Source organism: Maniola hyperantus, chromosome 21 (genome assembly GCF_902806685.2).
Source record: "Maniola hyperantus chromosome 21, iAphHyp1.2, whole genome shotgun sequence".
In the NCBI taxonomy this organism is placed as follows: Eukaryota; Metazoa; Arthropoda; class Insecta; order Lepidoptera; family Nymphalidae; genus Maniola; species Maniola hyperantus.
Window position 1 is genome coordinate 10,413,539 of NC_048556.1, and position 25,797 is coordinate 10,439,335.

The 25,797-nt window shown below is 37.0% G+C and overlaps 2 protein-coding genes across 7 annotated transcripts in view; one reads left to right on the forward strand and one right to left on the reverse strand.

Annotated features, from left to right (window-relative positions):
- The window catches only part of Sap47 (Synapse-associated protein 47kD), a 75,413-nt gene extending 59,335 nt beyond the window's left edge, over positions 1-16,078 (reverse strand). For 3 of the 6 annotated variants that reach the window (XM_069505846.1, XM_034980189.2, XM_034980192.2), the window contains exons 1-5: positions 15,726-16,078; positions 14,662-14,871; positions 5,141-5,220; positions 3,760-3,819; positions 1,044-1,165 (exon numbers count right to left, since the gene is read on the reverse strand). In XM_069505846.1, coding sequence (XP_069361947.1) covers positions 1,044-1,165; positions 3,760-3,819; positions 5,141-5,220; positions 14,662-14,871; positions 15,726-15,856 — 603 coding nt within the window. In that variant the 5' untranslated portion in view covers positions 15,857-16,078. The remainder of the gene's footprint in view (positions 1-1,043; positions 1,166-3,759; positions 3,820-5,140; positions 5,221-14,661; positions 14,872-15,725) is intronic. The other 3 variants (XM_034980190.2, XM_069505844.1, XM_034980191.2) reach the window with 3 other exon arrangements.
- A 369-nt stretch (positions 16,079-16,447) lies between these two features.
- Usp8 (Ubiquitin specific protease 8) overlaps positions 16,448-25,797 on the forward strand; it is a 38,500-nt gene continuing 29,150 nt past the window's right edge. Inside the window, exons 1-5 of the mRNA XM_034980227.2 lie at positions 16,448-16,728; positions 16,820-17,050; positions 18,004-18,146; positions 18,746-18,908; positions 19,789-19,945. Of these exons, the coding sequence (XP_034836118.1) occupies positions 16,628-16,728; positions 16,820-17,050; positions 18,004-18,146; positions 18,746-18,908; positions 19,789-19,945 (795 nt within the window). The 5' untranslated portion in view covers positions 16,448-16,627. The remainder of the gene's footprint in view (positions 16,729-16,819; positions 17,051-18,003; positions 18,147-18,745; positions 18,909-19,788; positions 19,946-25,797) is intronic.

The following is a 25,797-nucleotide window of genomic DNA, read 5'->3' on the forward strand; positions in this document are numbered from 1 at the left end:
CTCGTGAAATAAGCTGCCAGTCGCGAACCTATTGTTTAAATTTGTAGCGTGCACTAAAATTTTGAGTCTTTAAATGTAAAATTCTTATTCTGTCCTTTTTTAGCAATAATAAAAGATGCAGATACTCTAAATTTAGGTTAGAGAAAGATAACAGAATCTGCGCCAAAATGATCCACCAGCTTATGCTCGCGACTTCATCCGCGTGCACTACACAAATTTCAAACCCCTATTTCACTCTCTTAGGGGTTGAATTTTCAAAAATCCTTTCTTAGCGGAATTCCTACGTCATAATAGCAATCTGCATACCAAATTTCAGCCCGATACGTCCAGTAGTTTGAGCTGTGCGTTGATAGATCAGTCAGTCAGTCATTCACATTTTCATTTTATATATTTAGATAATAACTACTTGTTGAAAAATACACATTAAATCTATCACAATAAAGCCTATACGTGTATTAATTACTGGAAAGTCGCCAAAGAATAGAGAAGGGGTTGGGTAACGGTGCGGCATGATTTTATAGGTCAAATTTAACGTGATTAAAGACCTAGCCCTGTGTCAAATCCATTTTTTATAGGCGTTGGCCCGATCGAATTGTATGGACTGACTTTTTCAGCTCGACATTTGAACTCATACCTACGTAACATTTTTTTATGAGAACTACTTATTTGTTTATGAGAAGAAGAAAAAGAGATTGAGAAACATTATTTATTTCACTCATCTTTTAGATTCTTCAAGCCAGATATTTTGTTATTTTGTACCAAACGCAATACAAAAAATATTTTTCTCTGATAAAAATATTCATGTTATAAGTCCCGCAAATTGCTATTGCGCTTGAACCGTGTCTCATTAACATCGAAATTACGTCATCTTGACGTCATTTGACGTATATTTAAGTAAAAATATACCATCAGCTGGAAACTTCAGTCTAGTGCTGACGTCACTAAAATGGCGGCCACGCGCATTAATAATTTGCGGGACTTATACTATAAGCGATATCTTTTTAGTTGTTTTGATGCAGAACCAACTTATATCTACTACTCACGTTTTCTTCAACGGTCTTCTTGATCTTAGCGCTCGCTTCGCTCACTTTTGCCCCAGCCTTGTTCACGGCGGAGTACAGGAAGCTGCCAAGTGACTTGGCGCCAGCCACCGCTTTCGTAGTCACTGCCAAGCACGAATTGCCAAGTCAAGTTTTTGCACGACAAATTATACTGTGTACATAACAACAGTTATTACATCGTTTTTTGCAGTTTTAAATAGCCATATTAGTATCAAAAAATACGATCAAAATTGAAAATTCTCCCTTTTTTGTTAGTCGGTTAAAAATGTATGAGATAATGAATAAGGTTCATGCTGTGCATTGATGAATCAGTCAGTCAGGACAAGTCTTTTTGAATGTATAGAATACTAGAGGATGCCCACGACTTCGTCCACATGAATTTAGGTTTTAATAATCCCTTGGGAACTCTTTCATTTTTCGGGATAAAAAGTTGCCTATGTCAATTTCCAGGGTGCAAACTATCTTTGTACCAAATTTCATATAAATCGGTTAAACGGGTGGGACTTTAAGAATCCCGTGGGAACTCTTCCGGGATAAAAAGTAGCCTATGTCCGTCCGCGGGATGTAATCTAATCTGGTAACTCCGTACCAATTTCACCAAAATCGGTTAACTGTTGGGCCGTGAAAAGCTAGCAGATAGACAGACAGACGGAGAAACAGACACTCTTTCGCATTTATAATATTAGTATGGATTTTAAAAAATATCGTGTCGTCAACCACCTTGTCCTTTTGTTAGCACATTATTCGGATATTCCGTAGATTTCCAGTTGGAATATCCTGAATATTGCAAGGCAATAAAATATGCAGCGAACCACATACATTCATAAAGCATGGATTAACTGAAAACATACATCGCATTTGGTGCATTTAAAACGGAAACCACACTCATTACTTCATTCCAACGTTTTGACCGCTTACTGCCTGTAAATTGGCAATGGCTTGTATAGGTAGACCAGAATCTCATGAAATGAAATTCCAAAGTTAGCAACACTGTACTCTGTGAATATCCTATGTATACACGGTGAAATTTTAGTGGTTGTCTTCCCGCGGCAGAACGATTTGCCCTCAGTAGTACTATCGAAATTTTGAGTTTAACTTAAAAAATAAAAATGTTTTTGTTTTGAAATAATTAAAAAAAACAACATCTCGAAAGTGTGAGAAACAACAGTAACGCCCTAGAAGTAACGTGAATAGCAGGTAGGTACATCCACTCGAACCGCGCTGCCAATAAAGTGAAAAAGTTTAGAGCAAAATAAGCTCTCGCGCGTAGTGATACGACATAAACTAGCCTGCTCGCACGCGGTATCACTATTGGTTCGAGGTCTTATTCGATTTTTGTTTTTCTCGATTGTAAATTTGACATTTTTGACTCTAATATTTTTTTATATTTATAAATCGATTGTAATACCACGACAAAATCATTTCGCTTCGGGAAAACGACCATCAAAATTTCAGCTGTATAGTAGGTACTCTGTGGTAAATATGAATAAATTCACCACAATATTCACCACAGAGTACTATATAAAGTACGCGCCCAAAACTGATGAAGATCGATCTTTAGGAGACAGCAGATTTGTAGAGCACTGTCTCGGTCGTTGAGACCGACAAAGCGTCATAATGGGTATGGGTGACAGAGACAACGCTCTACAAAGATGAAATGTCATTCTAAAGCCCGATGTTCATCACTTTTGGCCGCGTACTGTACATAGGATATTCACAGAGTACAGTGTTGGTAATTTTGGAATTTCATTTCCATATTTTTCATGAGATTCTGGTCTACCTATAAGGTTTTTAGAGTTCGGTAAACCTCCAACATGAAATCATGATGTATTTCGCAATACAGTTCTGTTAAATACATAATGGGGTCGATCCTCTTGTACACAGTCTCTAAACTAAACTAAATTAAAAGGTCTAAATTTAGAGCTATCCTTTTCCGCAAGCAATATTACGAAAGGGATACTAATAGATTTAGACGTGCCATTTTAGTTTAGTTTAGAGATTGTGTACAAGAGAATCGGCCCCATTCTCTAGATTAAATTGACAGGTCTAAATATAGTGTTATCAGGAGTTAACAGGAGACCCCTGCTGCAGTGGGTCGGCGATGACTTGAGATGTTGATGATGCCACCAAAAGAAGAACATTCAAATTCATGCCAAAGCAAAACATAATAAACTAAAGAAAGGCCGCGATTACACCTGTAAGTTTTACTCACGTAAGTAGGCAGCTTACGTAATTATTGACAACCAATTGACAACAATTCTAAAATATTAGTACCTACTTACATGATTAACTTAAGACAAATTCACGAATGTAAACACTTAGATATATCTAAGTACATTAAAAGTCCGTACAAAATGACTTCTCACGCGCCATTTTAACAATCTAAGTACATTAAAAGTGCAGAGAAAATGACTTCTTTTGTGTCAAATTTCATGTCAAAAGTACGATTTTAGTCTTTATTTAAAAGGTGAACCGCACTTTTGACATGACAGTTGACCCATAGAGTTAAAATGGCGCGTAAGAAGTCATTTTGTACGGACTATAACTGTACTTAGTTAGATATATCTAAGTGTTTACATAAATAAATTTGTCGTAAGTTAATCATGTAGGCTACTAACGCGGGTAAAACTTCAGGTGTATTCGCGGACAAAAACATAAAACTTACAACGAAAATAAAAAAATAAAAATCACTACTAACACTGTTGCATATCTGGCACTTCGATGGCGTCTACAGCAAAAAACTTTCTACTCTGTGGTCCTGGAATTGTGCACAACAAAACAAAATTTCAAATCTAGCAAACTACGGAAATTTTACGGAAAAATTAATAAAAAAGTGCGTTTTATAAGTAACAAGCAGATATCAATTGTGGGCTCTACTTTCGATAATTTTGATTTGTTATATTGATTTCTCTATAAGTCCCGCAAATTGGTAATGCGCGTGGCCGCCATTTCAGTGACGTCAGCAGTTATATCAGCGGACGTCAAAATGACGTCATTTCGATATTAATGAGACATGGTTCCAGCGCAATAGCAATTTGCGGGACTTATACGTGATCAAATCAGAAATGAGGGTATCAGTTGGAGAATCAGAGTAACCGACATAGCTTAGCAGGTTGCTATGCCGAAGTGGCAATAGGCAGGGCACACACATAGTTCGAAAAACCCATAGCCGTTGGGGTCGCAAAGTGCTAGAATGGTGACCTCGCACCCGAAAGAGCTGCGTTGGAAAACCCCCCCACTAGGTGGACAGACGACATCAAACGAGCCGCAGGGAGCCGCTGAATACATACAGCGCAAGACCGTGGCGTATTGAAGTCCCTACAAGAGACCCATATCAAGCAATGGGACGTCTATATGTTGATAATGATGACTAGAACGAAATCGATGTAACACATCGGATGGAGGGGAAAGTGCTTGAAAAACCCTGAAATACAGGTTCCCAACACAAAAATTGTGAAAGGACTTATTTTTAACAATAAAATTTATTTAATTTCGTCCGCTCGGACTACACCAATTTCAAACCCCTATTTCACCGCCTTAGGAGTGGAATTTTTAGAAATCCTTTCTTAGCGAATGCCTACGTCATAATAGCCTGCATGCCAAATTTCAGGCCAATCCGTCCAGTAATTTAAGCTGTGCGTTGATAGATCAGTCAGTCAGTCAGTCAGTCACCTTTTCCTTTTATATATTTAGATTTTGCCTATTCGAAAAAAGCAAGTAACTGCTATATTTCTTGCCAGCTCTTTTCATTGGTGAGTCTACAAAATAATTAAAAATCCAAAATAATAGCAAATTAATGACTGATTAAATAGGTAAATTAAAAAAATTATATGCACGAGCTCTATCAAAGCAAATTATTCTAAGTCCCGCAAATTGATATTGCGCTGAAACCATGTCTCATTAACATCGAAATGACATCATTTTGACGTCAGCCGAAATAAAAATAGACCATGAGCAAAAAAATTGTACTGGTTGCTCGAAGCTTCAGTCTAGTGCTGACGTCACTAATATGGCGGCCACGCGCATTAGCAATTTGCGGGACTTATACTCAAGATAGTAAGATATAAACAACATCCTACCGTTTCCAACTCCAGCTGGTTGTTCTTCTGTGGGAGTCCCACCGGTGGACCCGGGTCTGCTGTCGGCGCCTCCAGTCGCACTAGAGAGAAGAGAAACGAATGTCAGTATGGCCGTAGCAGAGGCCCTAAGGTTAAAAGTTTTCTTAATATGTACGCTAGAAGACTTGCATCGTCGTCACTTCATACAGCTTCAATTTCAATTTCAATTTGTTGCATTTCCATAAACTACATCATATTATGTACAAAGTATTATGGATACCCAGTTTGGGTGTCGCAATTTGGTCCTTAGACCTTAGTAGGGAGACCCATGTCCCATATTATTATTTATTTTTATGTTCGTCGTTTAGGAAATCATTTACGGCATAGTAGCCCTTTTCTAATAAAATGTTTTTTAATAGATTGTTGAATTTATTTTCATAATTTATGTTACGAATTTTTCGGTTCACCTATATGAAGGCCCGACGCTGGCAGTACCTAACTAGTGTGTCGTGTTGTGTTGTGACACGTCATAACTCAGAAGCATATTCATCATCATCATGATCAACCCATCGCTGGCTCCCTCCAGAGCAAAGGTCTCCTCTCAAAGTGAGAAGAGTTTTGGCCCTAGTCTACCACGCTGGCAAAGTGCGAATTGGCAGACTTAACATACCTTTGAGAACATTATGAACTCTCAGGCATGCAGGTTACCTCACGATGTTTTCCTTCACCCTTAAAGCAAGTGATATTTAATTACTTAAAACGCACATAACTCCGAAAAATTAGAGGTGCGTGCTCGGGACCTCCGATTAGGAGGCGGACGGAACTATTAGGCTATCACAGCTTCAGGATATTGGTTTCATACATTTAGTATCGCTAGACACATCATAGAGGAGTGGCGTGTCGTGAGGTCTTGTGTCGTGACGCCTTATGTCGTGTCTCTCTCGAAATCAAAACAAGTACTTTTGAATTGTCAAATGCATCTACCACTGCAACTCAGAACTATTAAACGTATGAAACCGATATGGGCCCATAACCTGAAGTAAAGAAAAACGGCCCGGTATACTTTAAAGTCAATCTGTTTATTAGTTATAAAGTAAATTAAATACAAGCAAATGAGTCCACAAGGTGGCGGACATATTGAGAGAGAAGTGAACGCCCGCGAGCTGCGACAGAGGCGCCACCGGCGGCAAACGGGGTTGCCAGCCGCTTTTCTAGGTTGAGCCTAGATTTTCTACACTTCTGACGCGTCACGACACAACACGACCAGCTAGTAGATACCTATATTTTCAGTTTGATTCATTTCACATCAGAGGGTTACGGCCACTGCATACGGATTTCCAATGAGTCTGACACGGCTTCGTATTAACGGATTAAAACGGATTTTTTTTTTTTTTTTTTTTTTTTTTTTTTAATTCTTTATTATCAATAAATATTTTACAAAACATATATAACGTTATATTATAATGTTTAACTTAAATTATTAATACTTACAGGCTAAGTCGCGCCTCTTAAAGTTTATAAAGGAATATTATCTTACACGTTTAATCATAGATAGTTACATTTATATCACAAAACGAATTAATTGAATGCAATATACTTAAATGGTATATTCGCTTACAAAAAAAAAAAAAAAAGTTATTATTTGTTTGAAAAAAACGCGGGTACAACTAGGTAAGTTATGCCTACTCGTATTAGTAAACTGTCTCAGCTTGCATTACGAAACCGGTACACTGGCCAGTGTACGGTCCGCGTGCAGCGCTACCCTGCCCCTCGCACATGTACGGTAGGCAGGCGAGAACGGGGAATTCAAGATGATGCACACGTGTCGTAGGTATTAGTTACGCTATGCATTCACACCAGCCCGCGGAAACAATAAGCAGTGATGGGGCAATTTGTACGTTCCGTATTTATCGATATACGGCAAATCTGTGGTCTTAGTTTTACAAATATTATTTATGAGAGGATTTTTATGGTTTTTATTCATATTGTAGAATTTTAATGTCAATTTTAATATAAAATCAAGTAAAGTAGGAAATTTTATCTCGTGGTGTAAGTGGTTTAAGTTACTCTTAAAAGGAGTATTATAAGATATTTTTAATGCTTTGTTTTGTATAACTTGTAGAAGCTTGTAATTAGTAACACAAGTGCTGCTCCAAATAGGGCATGCATAAGTTATGGATGGTCTGACAAGTACACTGTAAATTTTAAGTTTAGTTTTAGGGCTAAGATTACTCTTACGATTTAAAACTGGGCTCAGAGCACCGAGTGCTTGCGCGCCCTTGACACGAAGATTTGCAATGTGTTTAGTCCAATTTAATTTAATATCCATAGTTACACCAAGATAACGCACGGAATGTCTCCATTCCACTCTATGCCCGGCAATCTCCAGTGTTCTAAAAGGAGGTTGGCGATGTCGTGTAAATAAGATGGCTTCAGTCTTATTCTCATTTAGCTTCAACTTCCATTTAGTGAAGAAAGTGTGAAGTAGATCAATCGATAATTGCAAACGACAAATTATTAAATCAATGTCATCAGATGATGTGTAAGAAGCGGTATCATCTGCAAAACAGGCTAGACTGGTTCTAGGTTGTATTGGTATGTCGTTCAGATATAACAAAAACAAATAAGGACCCAATATAGATCCTTGAGGGACGCCAGCAGGTACCATCTGACACATTGACTTGGTTTCACCAATTTGAACCATGAATTTACGATTACAAAGATAAGACTTAATTAGTTTTACTAGTGACAATGGAATACCCAAAGCTGCTAATTTGTGGAGTAGGCCTTCGTGCCAGACGCTGTCAAAGGCTTTTTCTAAGTCTAATAGGAACATACCAGTAGATTGGTGAAGATTAAGATTGTTGGAGACATGTTCACAGACTCTAGCCAGTTGGTGAGCTGTAGAATGTGCTTTACGAAAACCAAATTGCTCGTTAATAAGCAAATGTTCGGAAGCCGCATGGAGACGAGAATAAATAATCTTCTCAAACAATTTCCCCAATGAAGGCAGTAAACTAATGGGTCTGTAATTAGACGGTACAGAATCGTCCTTGCCTGGTTTCTTTAAAGCAATTACTTTGGCAACTTTCCAGGCGGAAGGGAAGTAGCCCAAGAATAGACAACCATTGAAGATTTTTGTTATTAGAACGACAGCCTTTTGAGACAAGTTTTTTAGAAGTGTATTTACAATGTCGTCGGCACCAGGAGCCTTACGGGGTTTTAGTGATTTTAGTACTGTACGTATTTCTGCTGGTCGAACAGGATGTGTTAGATTAGAAATGGTATAGTTATGAATAATATCTACAGAGTTTTGAACTGCAACATCCAGGTCTGTGCTTGGCCAATTGTAGGTAAGTCTCATATTGCCAAGAAATGCAGTAGCAAGAGCATTGCACTGCTGGGTAGTATTGGTGGTTAAGGTGCCATCAGTAAGTTTAAGGGGAGGTATCGTGATGCACTTTGGCTTCAAGGATCTGGATACCCGCCAAACATCGGCCCGAGGGTTGTCAATTTTGGATAGTTTTTTGTTCCAACTGTCATCTGTGTACATTTGGGCAGTAAGATTAATCAGGCTACAAAGGCGATTTATTAAACTACGAACAAACCTCTTCAATGCTCCTTTAGGTAGCCCATTGTCACAACGACGCAAGTAATTCTTGTATCTGATCATTCGTTTTATATGCTGGGGCAATTTAATGACAGTATCTTTGTTAAATGTGCCCATGGGCACAGATGCGTCTCTAGCACTTAGGATAGTTCTGTGCAGATGGTCAACAGCATAGTCAATTTCTTCTACTGAAGAAAATGTATTAGAGGAAAGATGAATATTTTCATCTAGCTGAGCCCGATAATTTCTCCAATCAGCATTGTGGTAACGATAATAACGAGTTTTCAAGTTTCTATGCAGATTACCTCCAATGGTAAAGTATATTGGATAGTGGTTAGATGATAAAGCCACTAATGCATGGACATCACTGATGTTTAAGATATTATTATGTGCCAAAACCAAGTCAGGTTTAGTGGCTTTATAATCAGAAGAATAATTAACTTGTGTTGGAATATCAGGAGCAAGAATGTTATAGTCATGGTGCAACATGTGACCAAATAGAACTCTACCACGTGTATTAGTGTAACTACTTTGCCAAAAGGTGTGGTTGGCATTCAAGTCGCCGGCAATAAGTACACGGGTACCAAGGTTCAACAAAAGGTCCAAATCACACTGCACAAGAGGCAAGTTGGGAGATTGATAAACAGACACTAAAACATGTTCATGACCCGATATTTTAACACTAATACCAATTGCCTCAATATTTTTAGTTTTAGGTATGGTAATTAGAGAGTGATTTATGTTATTTTTAATTAAGATAGCTACACCCTGACCTCGACCGGTATGGTGTCTATCTTGTCGATAGCAAGTATATCCGGGGGTCATTAAAGAAATATTGGATGTGAGGCGAGTTTCACAAATAAAAAGAATATCAACAGATACGGAATGCACTGCAAAATCTAGTAATTCGTATATCTTACCACGTACGCCGTCAGCGTTCCATGAAAGTAAGCGCAGTTCATTCTTATTATACGTATTGTCCGAGGTGTGTGAATACAAGCATAACTTTCTCTAAGGGAGATGTACATGTGATAAACTGAGTTTTAAGCTTTCGGAGAACTAACAAAATCTCAAACATTTCCTTAGTCGCAGCGTCCTCAGAGGTGGGTAAGGTCATTTCAGGGCCGACCGGGTTCGTAAAGCGGGGAACTTTGTCTTCGCCTACTCCTCCATCAGTAGTAGTAGATGCAGCAACATTTGCCCAAGTCCTGGTTTTCGATATAGGCTTAGACATTTTATGTATTAGTGGCGGTGGCTTTCGCACGTAAGTATTTTGTTGTATACGTTCAAGGTAAGCTAATCTGGTTTTGCATTTACTGTAATTGGCAGGGTGTTCTTCATTACAGTTACAACAATGAGCAAGTTCCTTTCGGTCCTTCTTTGGGCACTCGGATGTTGGGTGCATCTCGGTACATTTGACACAACGCGGTGGCATATTACAATTTTTAGATGAATGCCCAAAATTTTGACATCTGAGGCACTGAGTACCTGATTTGCGATTGGGTTTAAATTTTTGGATGGTAATTACACAATTGAAAAGATATTTAATTTGACGAAATTTAATAATGTCAGCTCCTTCGGCAAGTTGGACTAAATATGGAGGACAAGGAAGCTCGTTTATTGATTTTAATTTGGTCACAGAAGCTCCTTTGAACCCAAGTTTTTCTAACTCGTCAGGTAGATCCTTTTCTGCGTAGGCAGGCAGGCCTTTAATTACCACTTTAGGTGTCTTTTCATCCTTTCGGGTGTAGGTCAGAAATGATACATTCTCCGTTCGAAGCCCATCTTTAACTGCTTGATGAGCTTGGGGTGAATGGCATATAACAGCTACTTTGTTGCCATTCTTGTACTGGAGGTGGAACTGTTTAGAAAATTTACTTACAGTTTCATTGATGTTTTCGTGGGTCATGTTTATGATATCAATGATTATCGGAGGGATATGCCCTGACTTCTTAGCTTTAGTTGTTGCTTCAATGTAGTATTTGCTGCCCGAATCATTTACATTATCCACAGGAAGGTCTTGGTATTTGTTGCTGGTTGGCAGATTCCGACTATCGTCGAACTTCGACTGTTTCTTTTGAGGTGCACAACGCTTCGGTGTACGAAATCCATCAATACTATCATCGGCTGGTCTCTTAGTGTTGAGACTTCCGAAGGAAGAGGATCTTGTTAAGAACCTGTCCATCCTAACGTCTTCACAACTATCGACGAGATGTCGATAGTCACGTGTTGCATCACTATTATTTTGATGACTCAGTAGCAAGACAGCTATAGCGAGCGCACGGGCACACTGGACAAACGCCGTGCGCGTAATGGATTAAGGTTGGACGTGGTAACTGGTAGTCAATCCCAGCAGAATAATATTATATTGCGCTTCGACAGTAAACTCTGCTGCATTTATACTGGGTGTTACCAGAACGCTAGCAAAAATTTAGCGTTATTGCTATACTACCTAAACACAATCCAATAGCAATAACAATTTGCCTCATTTTATGATTTAGTATTTTTAAAACCCGCAATGTATTACGTGCAACCTCCGAGTGGCCTACTTACGCAACGTCCGTTAACCTCTGGCGTCAGTTAGATGTTTGATTTGCAATATATCGTAAATTTTCACAAAATTATAGGATTTTTGGTGGTATCACTGATCATTAGTACTATCAGAACAAACTTAGGAGAAAACAATGTCTTGATTAGAATATGTCGCGAACATAATAATCTTTTTAAAACTGCGAAAAATATGATAATAGATCCTCATTCACTCTCCTTGCAGCAGTACAAAAAAATGCTGCATCAGTATATTGATGCAGCATTATAAACTCATATGCTTCTTCGTAATTTTTCTTATTTTTCTTGTTTTATGTAATATTTAGTATTTAATATTTAGTACTATTGTAAATTGCAGTGTTTTTATTTTTTATTTTTTCATATTTGTATTTTTAGCTTTAAGTTAACTGGTAATCCCGCACTTGCAAACTTTTAAAATGCATGCCGGTTTGCCAGTAATTGGGTGTACACTCTAAATTTTTTCTCTGTGAATTGTAATTGTTATTTTATAATATGTGTACTATCTGTTGGCAAACCAATAAAATAAAATAAAATAAAATAAAATCACCTGTCTTTGTTTTTGCCAGCGTTCTGGTTACACCCTGTATAGCTTATCCACAAGTTATCCCGCAAAAGTTCAACAGCTGCTTTCTAAGTTTGGTTTTTGGAAATCAAGCGATTGAGCATCCCGGTAAGATGCCGCGTAAAAACTAGGTATGGGGTTAGCCCGCTTCCATCTTAGACTGCATCAGGTGGAAGGAGCGCCGGAATAACCAGCTCTTAGTTTGAAGATGTGATGTGTGGCACAGTTTGCTAAAACGTCTTTTCTTTCTTTCTTTCATCATCACTTAGGTACCACCAGCGCACTAATTCGCTAACTCAGTGTCTAACACTGAACGATAGCCACCGAGCTCATTTGACATTCATTTTTAACTAGCTGATGCCCGCGACTTTTTCAGGAAGAGATTTTTCAAGATGTGGGTAGACTAGGTAACGCCCTTTCCGATGCCATTAAAATTCCACGCTTTCATTCTGAAATAAACGGCCAACCAAGTCCCATCCTTAATTTATAGGAAAATATTAGCACCCCGGTTATAAGGCGTAAATCGATGTTCGCAAATGATATTCTACGACACGAAAGGAATAGTGCTATTAATTTATTACGTAATGGATTTTGGGGGAAGATTCGAGCAAAATCTTATTCGGGCAGATATAATACGTAGGGGGATGTTTATACTTTATACACGGTTACTGGTAAAAGGTCACGAACCCAAGGCCGGCCGCATATTTAAATAGTAATTATATATTTACGCTGTTGATTACTTTCAAATAAACAAAATAAATAAAATATTATCAGAAATTAAGATGATGAGCTTCGTCCGCGTGGATTTAGGTTTTTTGAAAATCGCGTGGGACTCATAATAAGGGTACCAGAAGTGAGTTTAAAGTCAGACAGAAAAGCAAGGCATTATAAGCTATTTTTGGATTAGTCATTTGAATGTCCTCTCTTGTTAAACTTGCGCGCAGATATTGATCACACGCGTAAAGGCTTATCGAGAAGAGGTTTACTCTTTATACTAACCTAACTGCAACAATAACTTGATCAGGGCACAAAATTACTATTACAACCAATCAATCAAAATGGCGACCTAAACACAAAAAGCATTTAATAGTCGGTTGAGTCTCGCGTCAGAACGAGACTCGCTTAAAATTCACCATCCACCCGTATTCGTATCGACTCAAGATATCAACGCAAGATCACATGACTTCCGTAAGTGCGATAACACTCAAGCAAAAATCTACGTGCTTGACGTCAAGCCGCTTGACCGTCTCGGAAGCTCTTTAAAGATACATATTGGGGACTAGCTGATGCCCGCGACTTCGTCTACACAAATTTCAAACCCCTCTTTCACACCCTTAGGGGTTGACTTTTCAAAAATCCTTTCTAAGTGGATGCCTACGTCATAATAGCTATGTGCATGCCGAATTTCAGCCCGATCCGTCCAGTAGTTTGAGCTGTGCGTTGATAAATCAGTCAGTCAGTCAGTCAGTCACCTTTTCATTATATATATTTAGACAAAAGCCACACAACACTAGATAACATTTATAGAGTAAAATGTAGTAAATAGGAAACACTCAATTTTAACATTTAACTTCAGTTACCATGAAAATAACGAAGCATATTATCCACAAGAAAAATAAAAAACTCAAAAGCATTTGAAAAAAATAACGCACAAATAAAGCAATATTAAGTATTTAAGATCAGATTCACATGAAGTTTAAAATTATAGACAAAAATCTATTTTTAAATAATTTACAAAATATTTTTTGGTAACTCCAAGAGTCATGTGAAAAAATGTAAATAAGCGAAAAATATAGAGAGTAAGATGTAAATGTTCCTATTATTATCAATTAAAAATATCTTATCTGTCTACTGAAAATTCACTTAGAGAGAGAAAAATTGAGTAAGCACAGTTTATAAACTAGAGAAATGCATAAAAATGAGAAAAATGGGGATTGAGCAGAATAAATGAGTTCACTATCAGTCAGTGTGATTTTTCTAGAAACAACTAAAAGAAAATGGTTTTTTAATGTTCTATAGAAAAAAAATTACAGTTTAAATGATATAAAGTTGTTAGTATAATTTTTTAAGTAAATTTTCATGATAAAAATTTATGCATATTATACTTACTATTATTTTGTCAGAAAATAAAAAGTAGTAGTTATTAATAGACTAGTAAGTATTTTTTTGTAAAAAAAAGAAGTGCCAATTATTGTAAAACGCGTAAGATGTGCCAAAAGCTGTAAAAAAAATTTTTTGATAAAGCTTTCTGAAACCATAATTTTGGTGCTAATGTTGTGAATTGTGATACAAGTTACACCAACTTAGATTAACAAAAAAAAATTGGTATGCTATTTCTTATCCTTTTAGTCAAAATTAATATTACAAAAAAACACCCACTGCCCACTAAGCTTATTTATTTCAAACTATGGAATATAAATTATTATAATCTTAACTTACTTAGCAACATTGTTATATTACAAAAAAAAATGACAAATAAAAATGTTATCTATAGATTACAAATATATTAAATATTGAACCTGGATATTAAAGGGACACACTTTGTCATACAAATAATATAGTTTAAACCCCACCCTATAGGTTTGTCACAGATTGTCATTTTCATGATGACCACTCCCATGTATGACTTATGTAATAATGGCCAATAATTGGGAATTGAGTTATGTAATAACGTTCAAGTAATAAGAAAACACTGAATATAGACTACAATTTCGTATTTTTCTTTTTCAGACCAGAAATAGCACACCACATTATAAAAAAAAGGCAAGAGCAAACTCATTGCTTCCGATCAACCCCTCGTACCTATTATACCTAGAATTATCATCATCATCCTTCCCCTCAGGTTTGGGCTCGGCTGGCTCAGCTGGTTCAACTGGTACAGGCTCTGTGGCATCTGTTGGTGGTACTTCGTTTTTTCTGAGACCTGGTATAGGTATTCCGGAGCCTAGCCATCCGGTCATTTGTGATTTGACATTGGTGATGAGGTCCAATTTGCCACCAGCTTTGGTTGGACTGTAAGAGAAAATTTAATTAAAATCTGACTTTGTAAACATAACAGATTTTTTGTTTTCCAAAAAATATTGAAGTCATAAGGTGGTAAAGCAAGAACAATATTTAAAAAAAATTATTATACCAATAGTAAAGTACTGTTAAAAATTATTATTGTACATTCATTGGAAAACATTTTTTTACTGAGCTTAACAAATTAAATTTGCCAATTCATCCAAAGGATAACCACAGCTAATATTTTTTTAATAAATTCTACTTAATACAAAAATAGTAATTGTAGTAAATTGTACCTACAAAAAGTTTTAACAAAAAAGAGACGAACGACGACAAACCTCTGAAACTTATTGAATAACCTGTGTAAATTGTATCTACTGAACTTTAAATCATATTATATTTTACTATCAAGGCAAGGTGATAAATTAATTTTAATCAATTCTTTCTAATTAATTTAATACAAATGAAAGGCTAACAATGCTAGGAACTAGAAGAATTGACTCAGCATTGTAACTTGGGCACCTTGGCACTTGACCTAAATAATAATTTTACATGCCAGTGCTGGATCAATAAGCTTATTATGCAACGTCTAGGCAGAAAATTGTGACTCACGTATTTTTTTTATGAGCTATGCACTCAAGTGTGAAGGATCTTTGCTTTTTACAGTGCGACATAATAGCGCAGAATCTTGAGTAACGTTGTAATACGAAAATTCATACTTAAATGATTATTTCAGAGCTATTTTAATGGTTACGAACGCTGAACAGGGTTAAATGTACAATTTTAGCTTGGTTCCTATCGATTTTACACGAAACATGCGAAGAATTTCCTGAAAGAAAAATGTAAACAAAGAGCTTACACACCTTTGTCTTTCGACCTCCGCCGCTGCTTCCGCTATCGCTTCTTTGGTTGGAGTAGGTACTTCTTCATCCTGGGGCTCGCCCTTCGCCGCCCCCATCCAAGAACTGACCTGGTTAGTAAGTCCTGAAAACATTTTCACTGCCACTAGCTAGCAACTACACAAGACACGGCACTCGTCTTACTACGCTGCGGCAGTCTCGCACATGACACACGCGTCGTCTGCGAAGCGCCCGTAGAAAGCGTGATCAGCTGAAAAACTAAATGGAACACCGCAATCGACCAGCAGGTTTAGGTTTTCATTGCGCATGAAAACTTGCGCAGCTTGCGCTACTATTTTGCAAAATATATACAAAATTTATATCACAGACCAATACATATAGGATATATATACACCTTTTATATACCAGCGATAGAATTTGTTTATGTGTGTGTGAGCTAGTGTTACTGTAGTAAAAAAAGGACATAATGCTAAGTATACACTGCCGACTGCAATGATTCCAACGAGCAGCAAACCCAAGAGGTCAGTCCAACTGGCCAACTGCCCAGCAGGATGGTTGAAAAACATTTACCGAATTCCGAGAGTGGAGCTGAATCATTAGAAGTTAATGTAGAAACAAAAAGCCTAGAATCCACAACGCGATTTAATAAAAAAAAAGTAAATGAATGGGAAAGAACGACATGCACAGAGTAAACATAAAACTAAAAGCAAAATTAAAAGAATGAATGACAACCAGTGACGTTTTATTAGCTGAAGAAGATTATTTGTAATTAATTTTTTGTTTGTCTGAATTTTGAAACAATTCCTGTGCTACCGATATCAAATGTAACGCAAAAAGGGTCCTAGCGACTTGTAAAATTGCATATATTCTGTTACACGTTAGTGGCTACTAGGTAAATTATAAAAATGACTGAGACGCGTCGTTCGCAACTCCATCTGGGGAAATGCATCGAGGATTTGGACAAATTACACAACGTACCTGACTTGAAATCGAAAAGAGCTACTATGTAAGTATTTCTGTATACTTCTTTATCTATAATTCGCAGTTTCCGTCTAAAAAAACAGTATGATAGTAATGATATTTGGCTTTGTTTGTAGGTTATGCAAAACTGCTCAGAAACTCTTCGAATCTGCTGAGGAGGCTCGTGAAAAGGGTGATGAGGAGACTTCCTACGTTCAGTATATGAAGTACCTTCGTGTTATCGCGTTTATCAGCAAAGATAAGGACTATATTAAAGACAAGACCTACTATACAAGTATGCTTGGTGCCAAGAACCCTAATAAGGCTTTAGATGCGGCTGAGAAGTTGAAAAATAGCTTGATTTTGAGGTAATTTCTCCAATTGTAATAAAATTAATGTAACAACCTAATTTGTTAGACAAAGTATCTAGCTATGTGTCTGTATACTTATAGCTAAATACTATAGCCTGACTGAAGTAAGGTTTGTGGGAGAGTGTCAGTGACGTTGAATTCCTTGATTTTAACATCAACTGTCACCCTTCTGCATTCTGCAATCTGTGACCCTATCTCACAAGCAGTGGCGTGCACAGGGTTCGAAGCCAGGGTAGGCATTAGTTAGGTAGGAACCTGTTTACTGGCAGGTCATAATGAAAAACATGCAAATTGAGCTATACAACTGGGGTAAGCAGTGCATTTATGCCTCTATGACCTGCACGCCACTGCTCACAAGCCATCTCAGTGAAGTGCTACAGCCTATACCTATGTCAGTGTAGTGCTATCTGACACTTGCTTACTATTGGCTAAAATGAATTCAGCCAATCACAACAACTGTAACTGTAGCATTTGTTATAAAAAGTGATTGATTGATGAACTAGCTGACTCCTGTGACTTTGTCCGTGTGGATTTATGTTTTTACAAATCCTGTAGGTATTCTTTGATTTTCCCGGAGGAGGAAAAAGTAGTGTATGTCACTCTCCAGGTCTTTAACTCCCATGCAAAAAATCAAGTCAATCTGTTGCTCCATTGTGACGTGATACAAGGACAAACAAACATACTTTCGCATTTATAATATGGATTGATCTTTACATATTTAATTAATATTTTGTGACATCCTAGAGAGAGATCTAGAAATTACTTGAAATTTGACAATTTAGTGATAGTAGGTTTCCACTACTCAACATCAGAGTTTCCACTTAAACAATAGATAAGGAAGAAAAATGCCCCCCTAATATTAGAGCAAGACAACACATCTGTGTTACTTCCACTCCCAACATCTAGCTCGTAACAATTGCTTCAATAATAAGATTTCCCTTTCCTCACAGATATGAGGAAGAGAGACAGAATGAGAGGCTGAATGATATTAAAGAGAATGAGTTGATAAAGCAGAAGATAGAGGAGAACAGAAAGAAGGCTATGGAAGCTGTTTCTGCTGCTGTGAAAGAACCTGCTAACCAGGGTTTGCCTGGTGAGTACTTATAAATAATTCTAGCCCCATAAACTACCCCTATACGAAAAATCACGTCATTTTATTAATACAGTCCAAGATCCTTTGGAATGTAGATTTAAAGCAATTCTGTATTTAATAAGTTGGTTTTAAGCTTAATTTGTGGTTTAACAACTTTATAATGTAGATATCGACAAAAAAACAACAAATTAATCATGGTATGTACCCATTATCTACATTATTATATGTTAATCACAGTTGTCCTTCTAATATTCTCAAGGACTTAGCTTATCTACTAAAAAATCTATTCTAAGTATATATAAAAAGAAAATACCAAATTAAAGGTTGGGGGTTCGATTCAGGGCATAAACACCTCTAACTTTTCAGAGTTATGTGTGTTTAAAGTAATTAAATATTACTTGCTTTAATGGTGAAGGAAAATGTGAGGAAACCTGCATGCCTGAGAATTCTCCACAATGTTCTCAAAAGTGTGTGAAACCTGCCAGTGTGGTAGACTATGTCCTTCTCATGAGAGGAGACCCATGCTCTGTAGTGAGCCGGCGAAGGGTTGTTCATGATGAAGGGAACATACAAAAATACTGCTTTTAATTGCTCACTAGGTCCTGATGAAGTAGTGATAAATAGTGAGCAGTTGTACGCCACACTGAAAAGTGGCAAGCTGAAGGTGATGATTTTGGATGCAAGGCCTGGCAAGGATTACATTGAGTCCCACATCAACCACCCAGCCTGCATCAGTGTGCCGGAGGAGTGTATATCACCAGGGTATGATATTTTACTTCACATTGGCACCGATTCTGTTGTCTTTCTCTAAACGAAATTTAAAGTATCTGCATATTTTCCTTTTTAATATTGCTAAAAAAGGACGGATCATGAATTTTACATTTAAAGACTCTAAATTTTTGTGTACGCTACTGTTATATATCTGTGTACGAACTAAAATGTTATTTGTTATCTGTGGTTGTAAATTCTGTCTATAAAATTTTGTCTGCGACATAAAAAGTAAAGTTGTTCACATTTTGGCCAGATTTTAAGTATAGTATTATAAAGAAATAAAGTTAAAGGAATATTTAATAAGTGGTGTGGTTTAATTTATAACAGCTACAAATTTAAACAGTAGGCTCGAGCTTTGACAGCTCTAAAGTCAACACTCTACTGTCAAGCTGTATCTGTCCTTTCCATATAACATCAGTAAGAAGAGGATGCAAATACTCTAAAATTTAGTTGTGCTCTGAATCAGTACCATTGTATACACACGGGGAGCTAGCAGACAGAACTGGACTTGTCTTTGTAGGCCATACCTGAAGGATCCCGACGGAACCCTGTTATTAAGCCTCCATTGTCTGTCCATCCATCCATTGCTGTCACTGGACTGTATCTCATAATCCATAATAGGCAGAGAGTAGAAATTTTCACATAATGTGTATTTCTATTGAAATTAATTTGATTATTTCATATAGCGGCATGTGCCGCTTATGATAAGTCAGTCAAGCTGTTTGCCTCTATAATAACAAATAATAGCAATTTTATTTTTTTTAATGTCACCATTCCAGCACATCGACCCAACAATTGGAAGAGCCATGCCCATTGCCACTACAAGTGGAACACACAAACCATTGTAGTTATAATTTACACTTATTTTCAGCCAATCAGCCAATGTCTTAGAGCAGAACCTCCCAGCTGCCTCCAGACCTGTGTGGGCCGAGCGTGCTTCCATGGACCTCATTGTGATGCTGGACTGGAACAGCTCAGCCGTCATTCCGGGCAAAACACTGCATCTGTTGAAGACCATACTTCTTCGGGTATGTCTCAAACTTAAAGTATTTATTCAAAGTAGCTTTGATTCAAATCAAATTTGATTTCATGAAATCAAAGTTTTCAAATACCCTTTCTTAGCGGATGTCTACCTCATATTATCTATCTACATGCCAAATTACAGCCAGCTCCCCCGATTGTGTAAGAAAAATGTATTCATCGTTATCAGCTGGTGCATGCAGTCATTCAACTAGGTGTCCAAACTTGCAGGATTTTAAAATATTTTTTGGTCAAAATATTAAAAAAAGGTGTAAAAATGATTGCAATCGATTCTGTTACTGATTCTAAACAAACTACTTTCAGGTTTTCCTTATACTAAAACTGACTATTGTATATTATTATACTATATATAGCTCAATTACCACTCACTCACTCACTCACTGACTCATTGACATAATTGTTCTCCTAGAAAGAGACAGAAAATGATATTATAATGTATGGGAGATATGTTCAGAAGTGGGATTCGAGTAGGGAAAAATTATGACATTTCAGAAAAACAAGATGGCGGCCGACCTGACTTTTGTAACTTTTTTGTTTTCCAACCGATTTTGTTACAACTTGCAACAATTGAAGATGTTAGCAAACGATTTTTAGAAAAAGTGTAAAAAATTGGAAAAACAAGATGGCGGCCGAGATTTTCAAAAAATTTCCTCCTGTAAAATTTTGTATGAAACTTTTTTTTTTCAATCACGGTTTCATATAGAAAACAAAGATTCCTTTAGGGCAACATATGGAGAGAGCTGATGATTGAGGATTTCGGAGACGGGTGAAGGGCACGCTCAAGGTATTGAAGATAGGTGGGAGGTGCTCGACCAAATGTCATTCGAAACCTCATCCAATTGCCAAAAATTGGAAAAAAAATTTAAAATTCCGAAAAAAAGATGGCCGCCATACAAATTTCATCGGCGTCCATCTCGGAGGGTATGACAGATGGAAGAGTGGTTTCTTGGCAAGAGATGATCAGGATCCAAAGGTCTATTCGATGACTTGAAAAAAAATTCAAAATGGCGGATTTTTTTTTTTTCATACAAAATTTTTTATTATTCAAAATGGCGATTATAGACCTCGAGAGCTGCTTTAGCAGCTCGAGCAGCGAGCAAAATACTAGTTATACTATATATAGCTCAATTACCACTCACTCACTGATTGACATAATTGTTCTCCTAGAAAGAGACAGAAAATGATATAATAATGTATGGGAGATATGTTCAGAAGTGGGATTCGAGTAGGGAAAAATTATGACATTTCAGAAAAACAAGATGGCGGCCGACTTGACTTTTGTAACTTTTTTGTTTTCCAACCGATTTCGTTACAACTTGCAACAATTGAAGATATTAGTAAACGATTTTTAGGAAATGTAAAAAAAATTGGAAAAACAAGATGGCGGCCGAGATATTCAAAAAATTTCCTCCTGTAAAATTTTGTATGAAACTTTTTTTTTTCACTTAAGGTTTCATATACAAGACAAAGATTCCTTTAGGGCAACATATGGAGGGAGCTGATGATTGAGGATTTCGGAGACGGGTGAAGGGCACGCTCAAGGTATTGAAGATAGGTGGGAGGTGCTCGACCAAATGTCATTCGAAACCTCGTCCAATTACCAAAAATTTGAAAAAAAATTCTAAATTCCGAAAAAAAGATGGCCGCCATACAAATTTCATCGGCGTCCATCTCGAAGGGTATGACAGATGGAAGAGTGGTTTTTTGGCAAGAGATGATCAGGATCCGAAGATCTACTCGATGGATGGAAAAAAAATTCAAAATGGCGGAATTTTTTTTTTCATACAAAAAATTTTATTATTCAAAATGGCCATTATAGACCTCGAGAGCTGCTTTAGCAGCTCGAGCAGCGAGCAAAATACTAGTTATACTATATATAGCTCAATTACCACTCACTCACTGATTGACATAATTGTTCTCCTAGAAAGAGACAGAAAATGATATAATAATGTATGGGAGATATGTTCAGAAGTGGGATTCGAGTAGGGAAAAATTATGACATTTCAGAAAAACAAGATGGCGGCCGACCTGACTTTTGTAACTTTTTTGTTTTTCAACCGATTTTGTTTAAACTTGCAGTTATTTTAGATGTTAGCAAACGATTTTTAGAAAAAGTGAAAAAAATTGGAAAAACAAGATGGCGGCCGAGATTTTCAAAAAATTTCCTCCTGTAAAATTTTGTATGAAACTTTTTTTTTTCACTTACGGTTTCATATAGAAGACAAAGATTCCTTTGGGGCAACATATGAAGGGAGCTGATGATTGAGGATTTCGGAGGCGGGTGAAGGGCACGCTTAAGGTATTGAAGATAGGTGGGAGGTGCTCGAGCAAATGTCATTCGAAACCTCATCCAATTGCCAAAAATTTGAAAAAAAATTTAAAATTCCGAAAAAAAGATGGCCGCCATACAAATTTCATCGGCGTCCATCTCGGAGGGTACGAAAGATGGAAGAGTGGTTTCTTGGCAAAAGATGATCAAGATCCAAAGGTCTATTCGATGACTTGAAAAAAAATTCAAAATGGCGGAATTTATTTTTTCATAGAAAATGTATGACTTTTTTAAAATTGTTCAAAATGGCCATTATAGACCTCGAGAGCTGCTTTAGCAGCTCGAGCAGCGAGCAAAATACTAGTTATACTATATATAGCTCAATTACCACTCACTCACTGATTGACATAATTGTTCTCCTAGAAAGAGATAGAAAATGATATAATAATGTATGGGAGATATGTTCAGAAGTGGGATTCGACTAGGGAAAAATTATGACATTTCAGAAAAACAAGATGGCGGCCGACCTGACTTTTGTAACTTTTTTGTTTTCCAACCGATTTTGTTACAACTTGCAACAATTGAAGATATTAGTAAACGGTTTTTAGAAAAAGTGAAAAAAATTTGAAAAACAAGATGGCGGCCGAGATTTTCAAAAAATTCCCTCCTGTAAAATTTTGTATGAAACTTTTTTTTTTCAATCACGGTTTCATATAGAAGACAAAGATTCCTTTAGGGCAACATATGGAGGGAGCTGATGATTGAGGATTTCGGAGACGGGTGAAGGGCACGCTTAGGGTATTGAAGATAGGTGGGAGGTGCTCGAGCAAATGTCATTCGAAACCTCATCCAATTGCCAAAAATTTGAAATTTTTTTTAAAATTCCGAAAAAAAGATGGCCGCCATACAAATTTCATCCGCGTCCATCTCGGAGGGTATGAAAGATGGAAGAGTGGTTTCTTGGCAAGAGATGATCAGGATCCGAAGGTCTACTCGATGGATTGAAAAAAAATTCAAAATGGCGGAATTTTTTTTTTCATACAAAATTTTTTATTATTCAAAATGACGATTATAGACCTCGAGAGCTGCTTTAGCAGCTCGAGCAGCGAGCAAAATACTAGTTATACTATATATAGCTCAATTACCACTCACTCACTGATTGACATAATTGTTCTCCTAGAAAGAGACAGAAAATGATATAATAATGTATGGGAGATATGTTCAGAAGTGGGATTCGAGTAGGGAAAAATTATGACATTTCAGAAAAACAAGATGGCGGCCGACCTGACTTTTGTAACTTTTTTGTTTTCCAACCGATTTTGTTACAACTTGCAGCTCTTGTAGATGTTAGTAAACGATTTTTAGAAAATGTAAAAAAAATTGGAAAAACAAGATGGCGGCCGAGATTTTCAAAAAATTCCCTCCTGTAAAATTTTGTATGAAACTTTTTTTTTTCACTTATGGATTCATATAGAAGACAAAGATTCCTTTAGGGCAACATATGGAGGGAGCTGATGATTGAGGATTTCGGAGACGGGTGAAGGGCACGCTCGAGGTATCGAAGATAGGTGAGAGGTGCTCGACCAAATGTCATTCGAAACCCCATCCAATTGCCAAAAATTTGAAAAAAAATTCAAAATTCCAAAAAAAAGATGGCCGCCATACAAATTTCATCGGCGTCCATCTCGGAGGGTATGACAGATGGAAGAGTGGTTTCTTGGCAAGAGATGATCAGGATCCGAAGGTCTACTCGATGGATGGAAAAAAAATTCAAAATGGCGGAATTTATTTTTGTATGACTTTTTTTAAAATTGTTCAAATGGCCATTATAGACCTCGAGAGCTGCTTTAGCAGCTCGAGCAGCGAGCAAAATACTAGTTATGACATTTCAGAAAAACAAGATGGCGGCCGACCTGACTTTTGTAACTTTTTTGTTTTTCAACCGATTTTGTTTAAACTTGCAGTTATTTTAGATGTTAGCAAACGATTTTTAGAAAAAGTGAAAAAAATTGGAAAAACAAGATGGCGGCCGAGATTTTCAAAAAATTTCCTCCTGTAAAATTTTGTATGAAACTTTTTTTTTTCAATCACGGTTTCATATAGAAGACAAAGATTCCTTTAGGGCAACATATGGAGGGAGCTGATGATTGAGGATTTCGGAGACGGGTGAAGGGCACGCTTAGGGTATTGAAGATAGGTGGGAGGTGCTCAAGCAAATGTCATTCGAAACGTCATCCAATTGCCAAAAATTTGAAAAAAAATTCAAAATTCCGAAAAAAAGATGGCCGCCATACAAATTTCATCGGCGTCCATCTCGGAGGGTATGAAAGATGGAAAAGTGGTTTCTTGGCAAGAGATGATCAGGGTCCAAAGGTCTACTCGATGGATGGAAAAAAAATTCAAAATGGCGGAATTTTTTTTTTGATACAAAATTTATGACTTTTTTAAAATTGTTCAAAATGGCCAATATAGACCTCGAGAGCTGCTTTAGCAGCTCGAGCAGCGAGCAAAATACTAGTTATACTATATATAGCTCAATTACCACTCACTCACTCACTCACTGACTCATTGACATAATTGTTCTCCTAGAAAGAGATAGAAAATGATATAATAATGTATGGGAGATATGTTCAGAAGTGGGATTCGAGTAGGGAAAAATTATGACATTTCAGAAAAACAAGATGGCGGCCGACCTGACTTTTGTAACTTTTTTGTTTTCCAACCGATTTTGTTACAACTTGCAACTATTGAAGATATTAGTAAACATGTTTTAGAAAAAGTGTAAAAAATTGGAAAAACAAGATGGCGGCCGAGATTTTCAAAAAATTTCCTCCTGTAAAATTTTGTATGAAACTTTTTTTTTTCAATCACGGTTTCATATAGAAGACAAAGATTCCTTTAGGGCAACATATGGAGGGAGCTGATGATTGAGGATTTCGGAGGCGGGTGAAGGGCACGCTCAAGGTATTGAAGATAGGTGGGAGGTGCTCGACCAAATGTCATTCGAAACGTCATCCAATTGCCAAAAATTTGAAAAAAAATTCAAAATTCCGAAAAAAAGATGGCCGCCATACAAATTTCATCGGCGTCCATCTCGGAGGGTATGAAAGATGGAAAAGTGGTTTCTTGGCAAGAGATGATCAGGGTCCAAAGGTCTACTCGATGGATGGAAAAAAAATTCAAAATGGCGGAATTTTTTTTTTCATACAAAAATTTTTATTATTCAAAATGGCCATTATAGACCTCGAGAGCTGCTTTAGCAGCTCGAGCAGCGAGCAAAATACTAGTTATTATACTATATATAGCTCAATTACCACTCACTCACTGATTGACATAATTGTTCTCCTAGAAAGAGACAGAAAATGATATAATTATGTATGGGAGATATGTTCAGGAGTGGGATTCGACTAGGGAAAAATTATGACATTTCAGAAAAACAAGATGGCGGCCGACCTGACTTTTGTAACTTTTTTGTTTTCCAACCGATTTTGTTACAACTTGCAACAATTGAAGATATTAGTAAACGGTTTTTAGAAAAAGTGAAAAAAATTTGAAAAACAAGATGGCGGC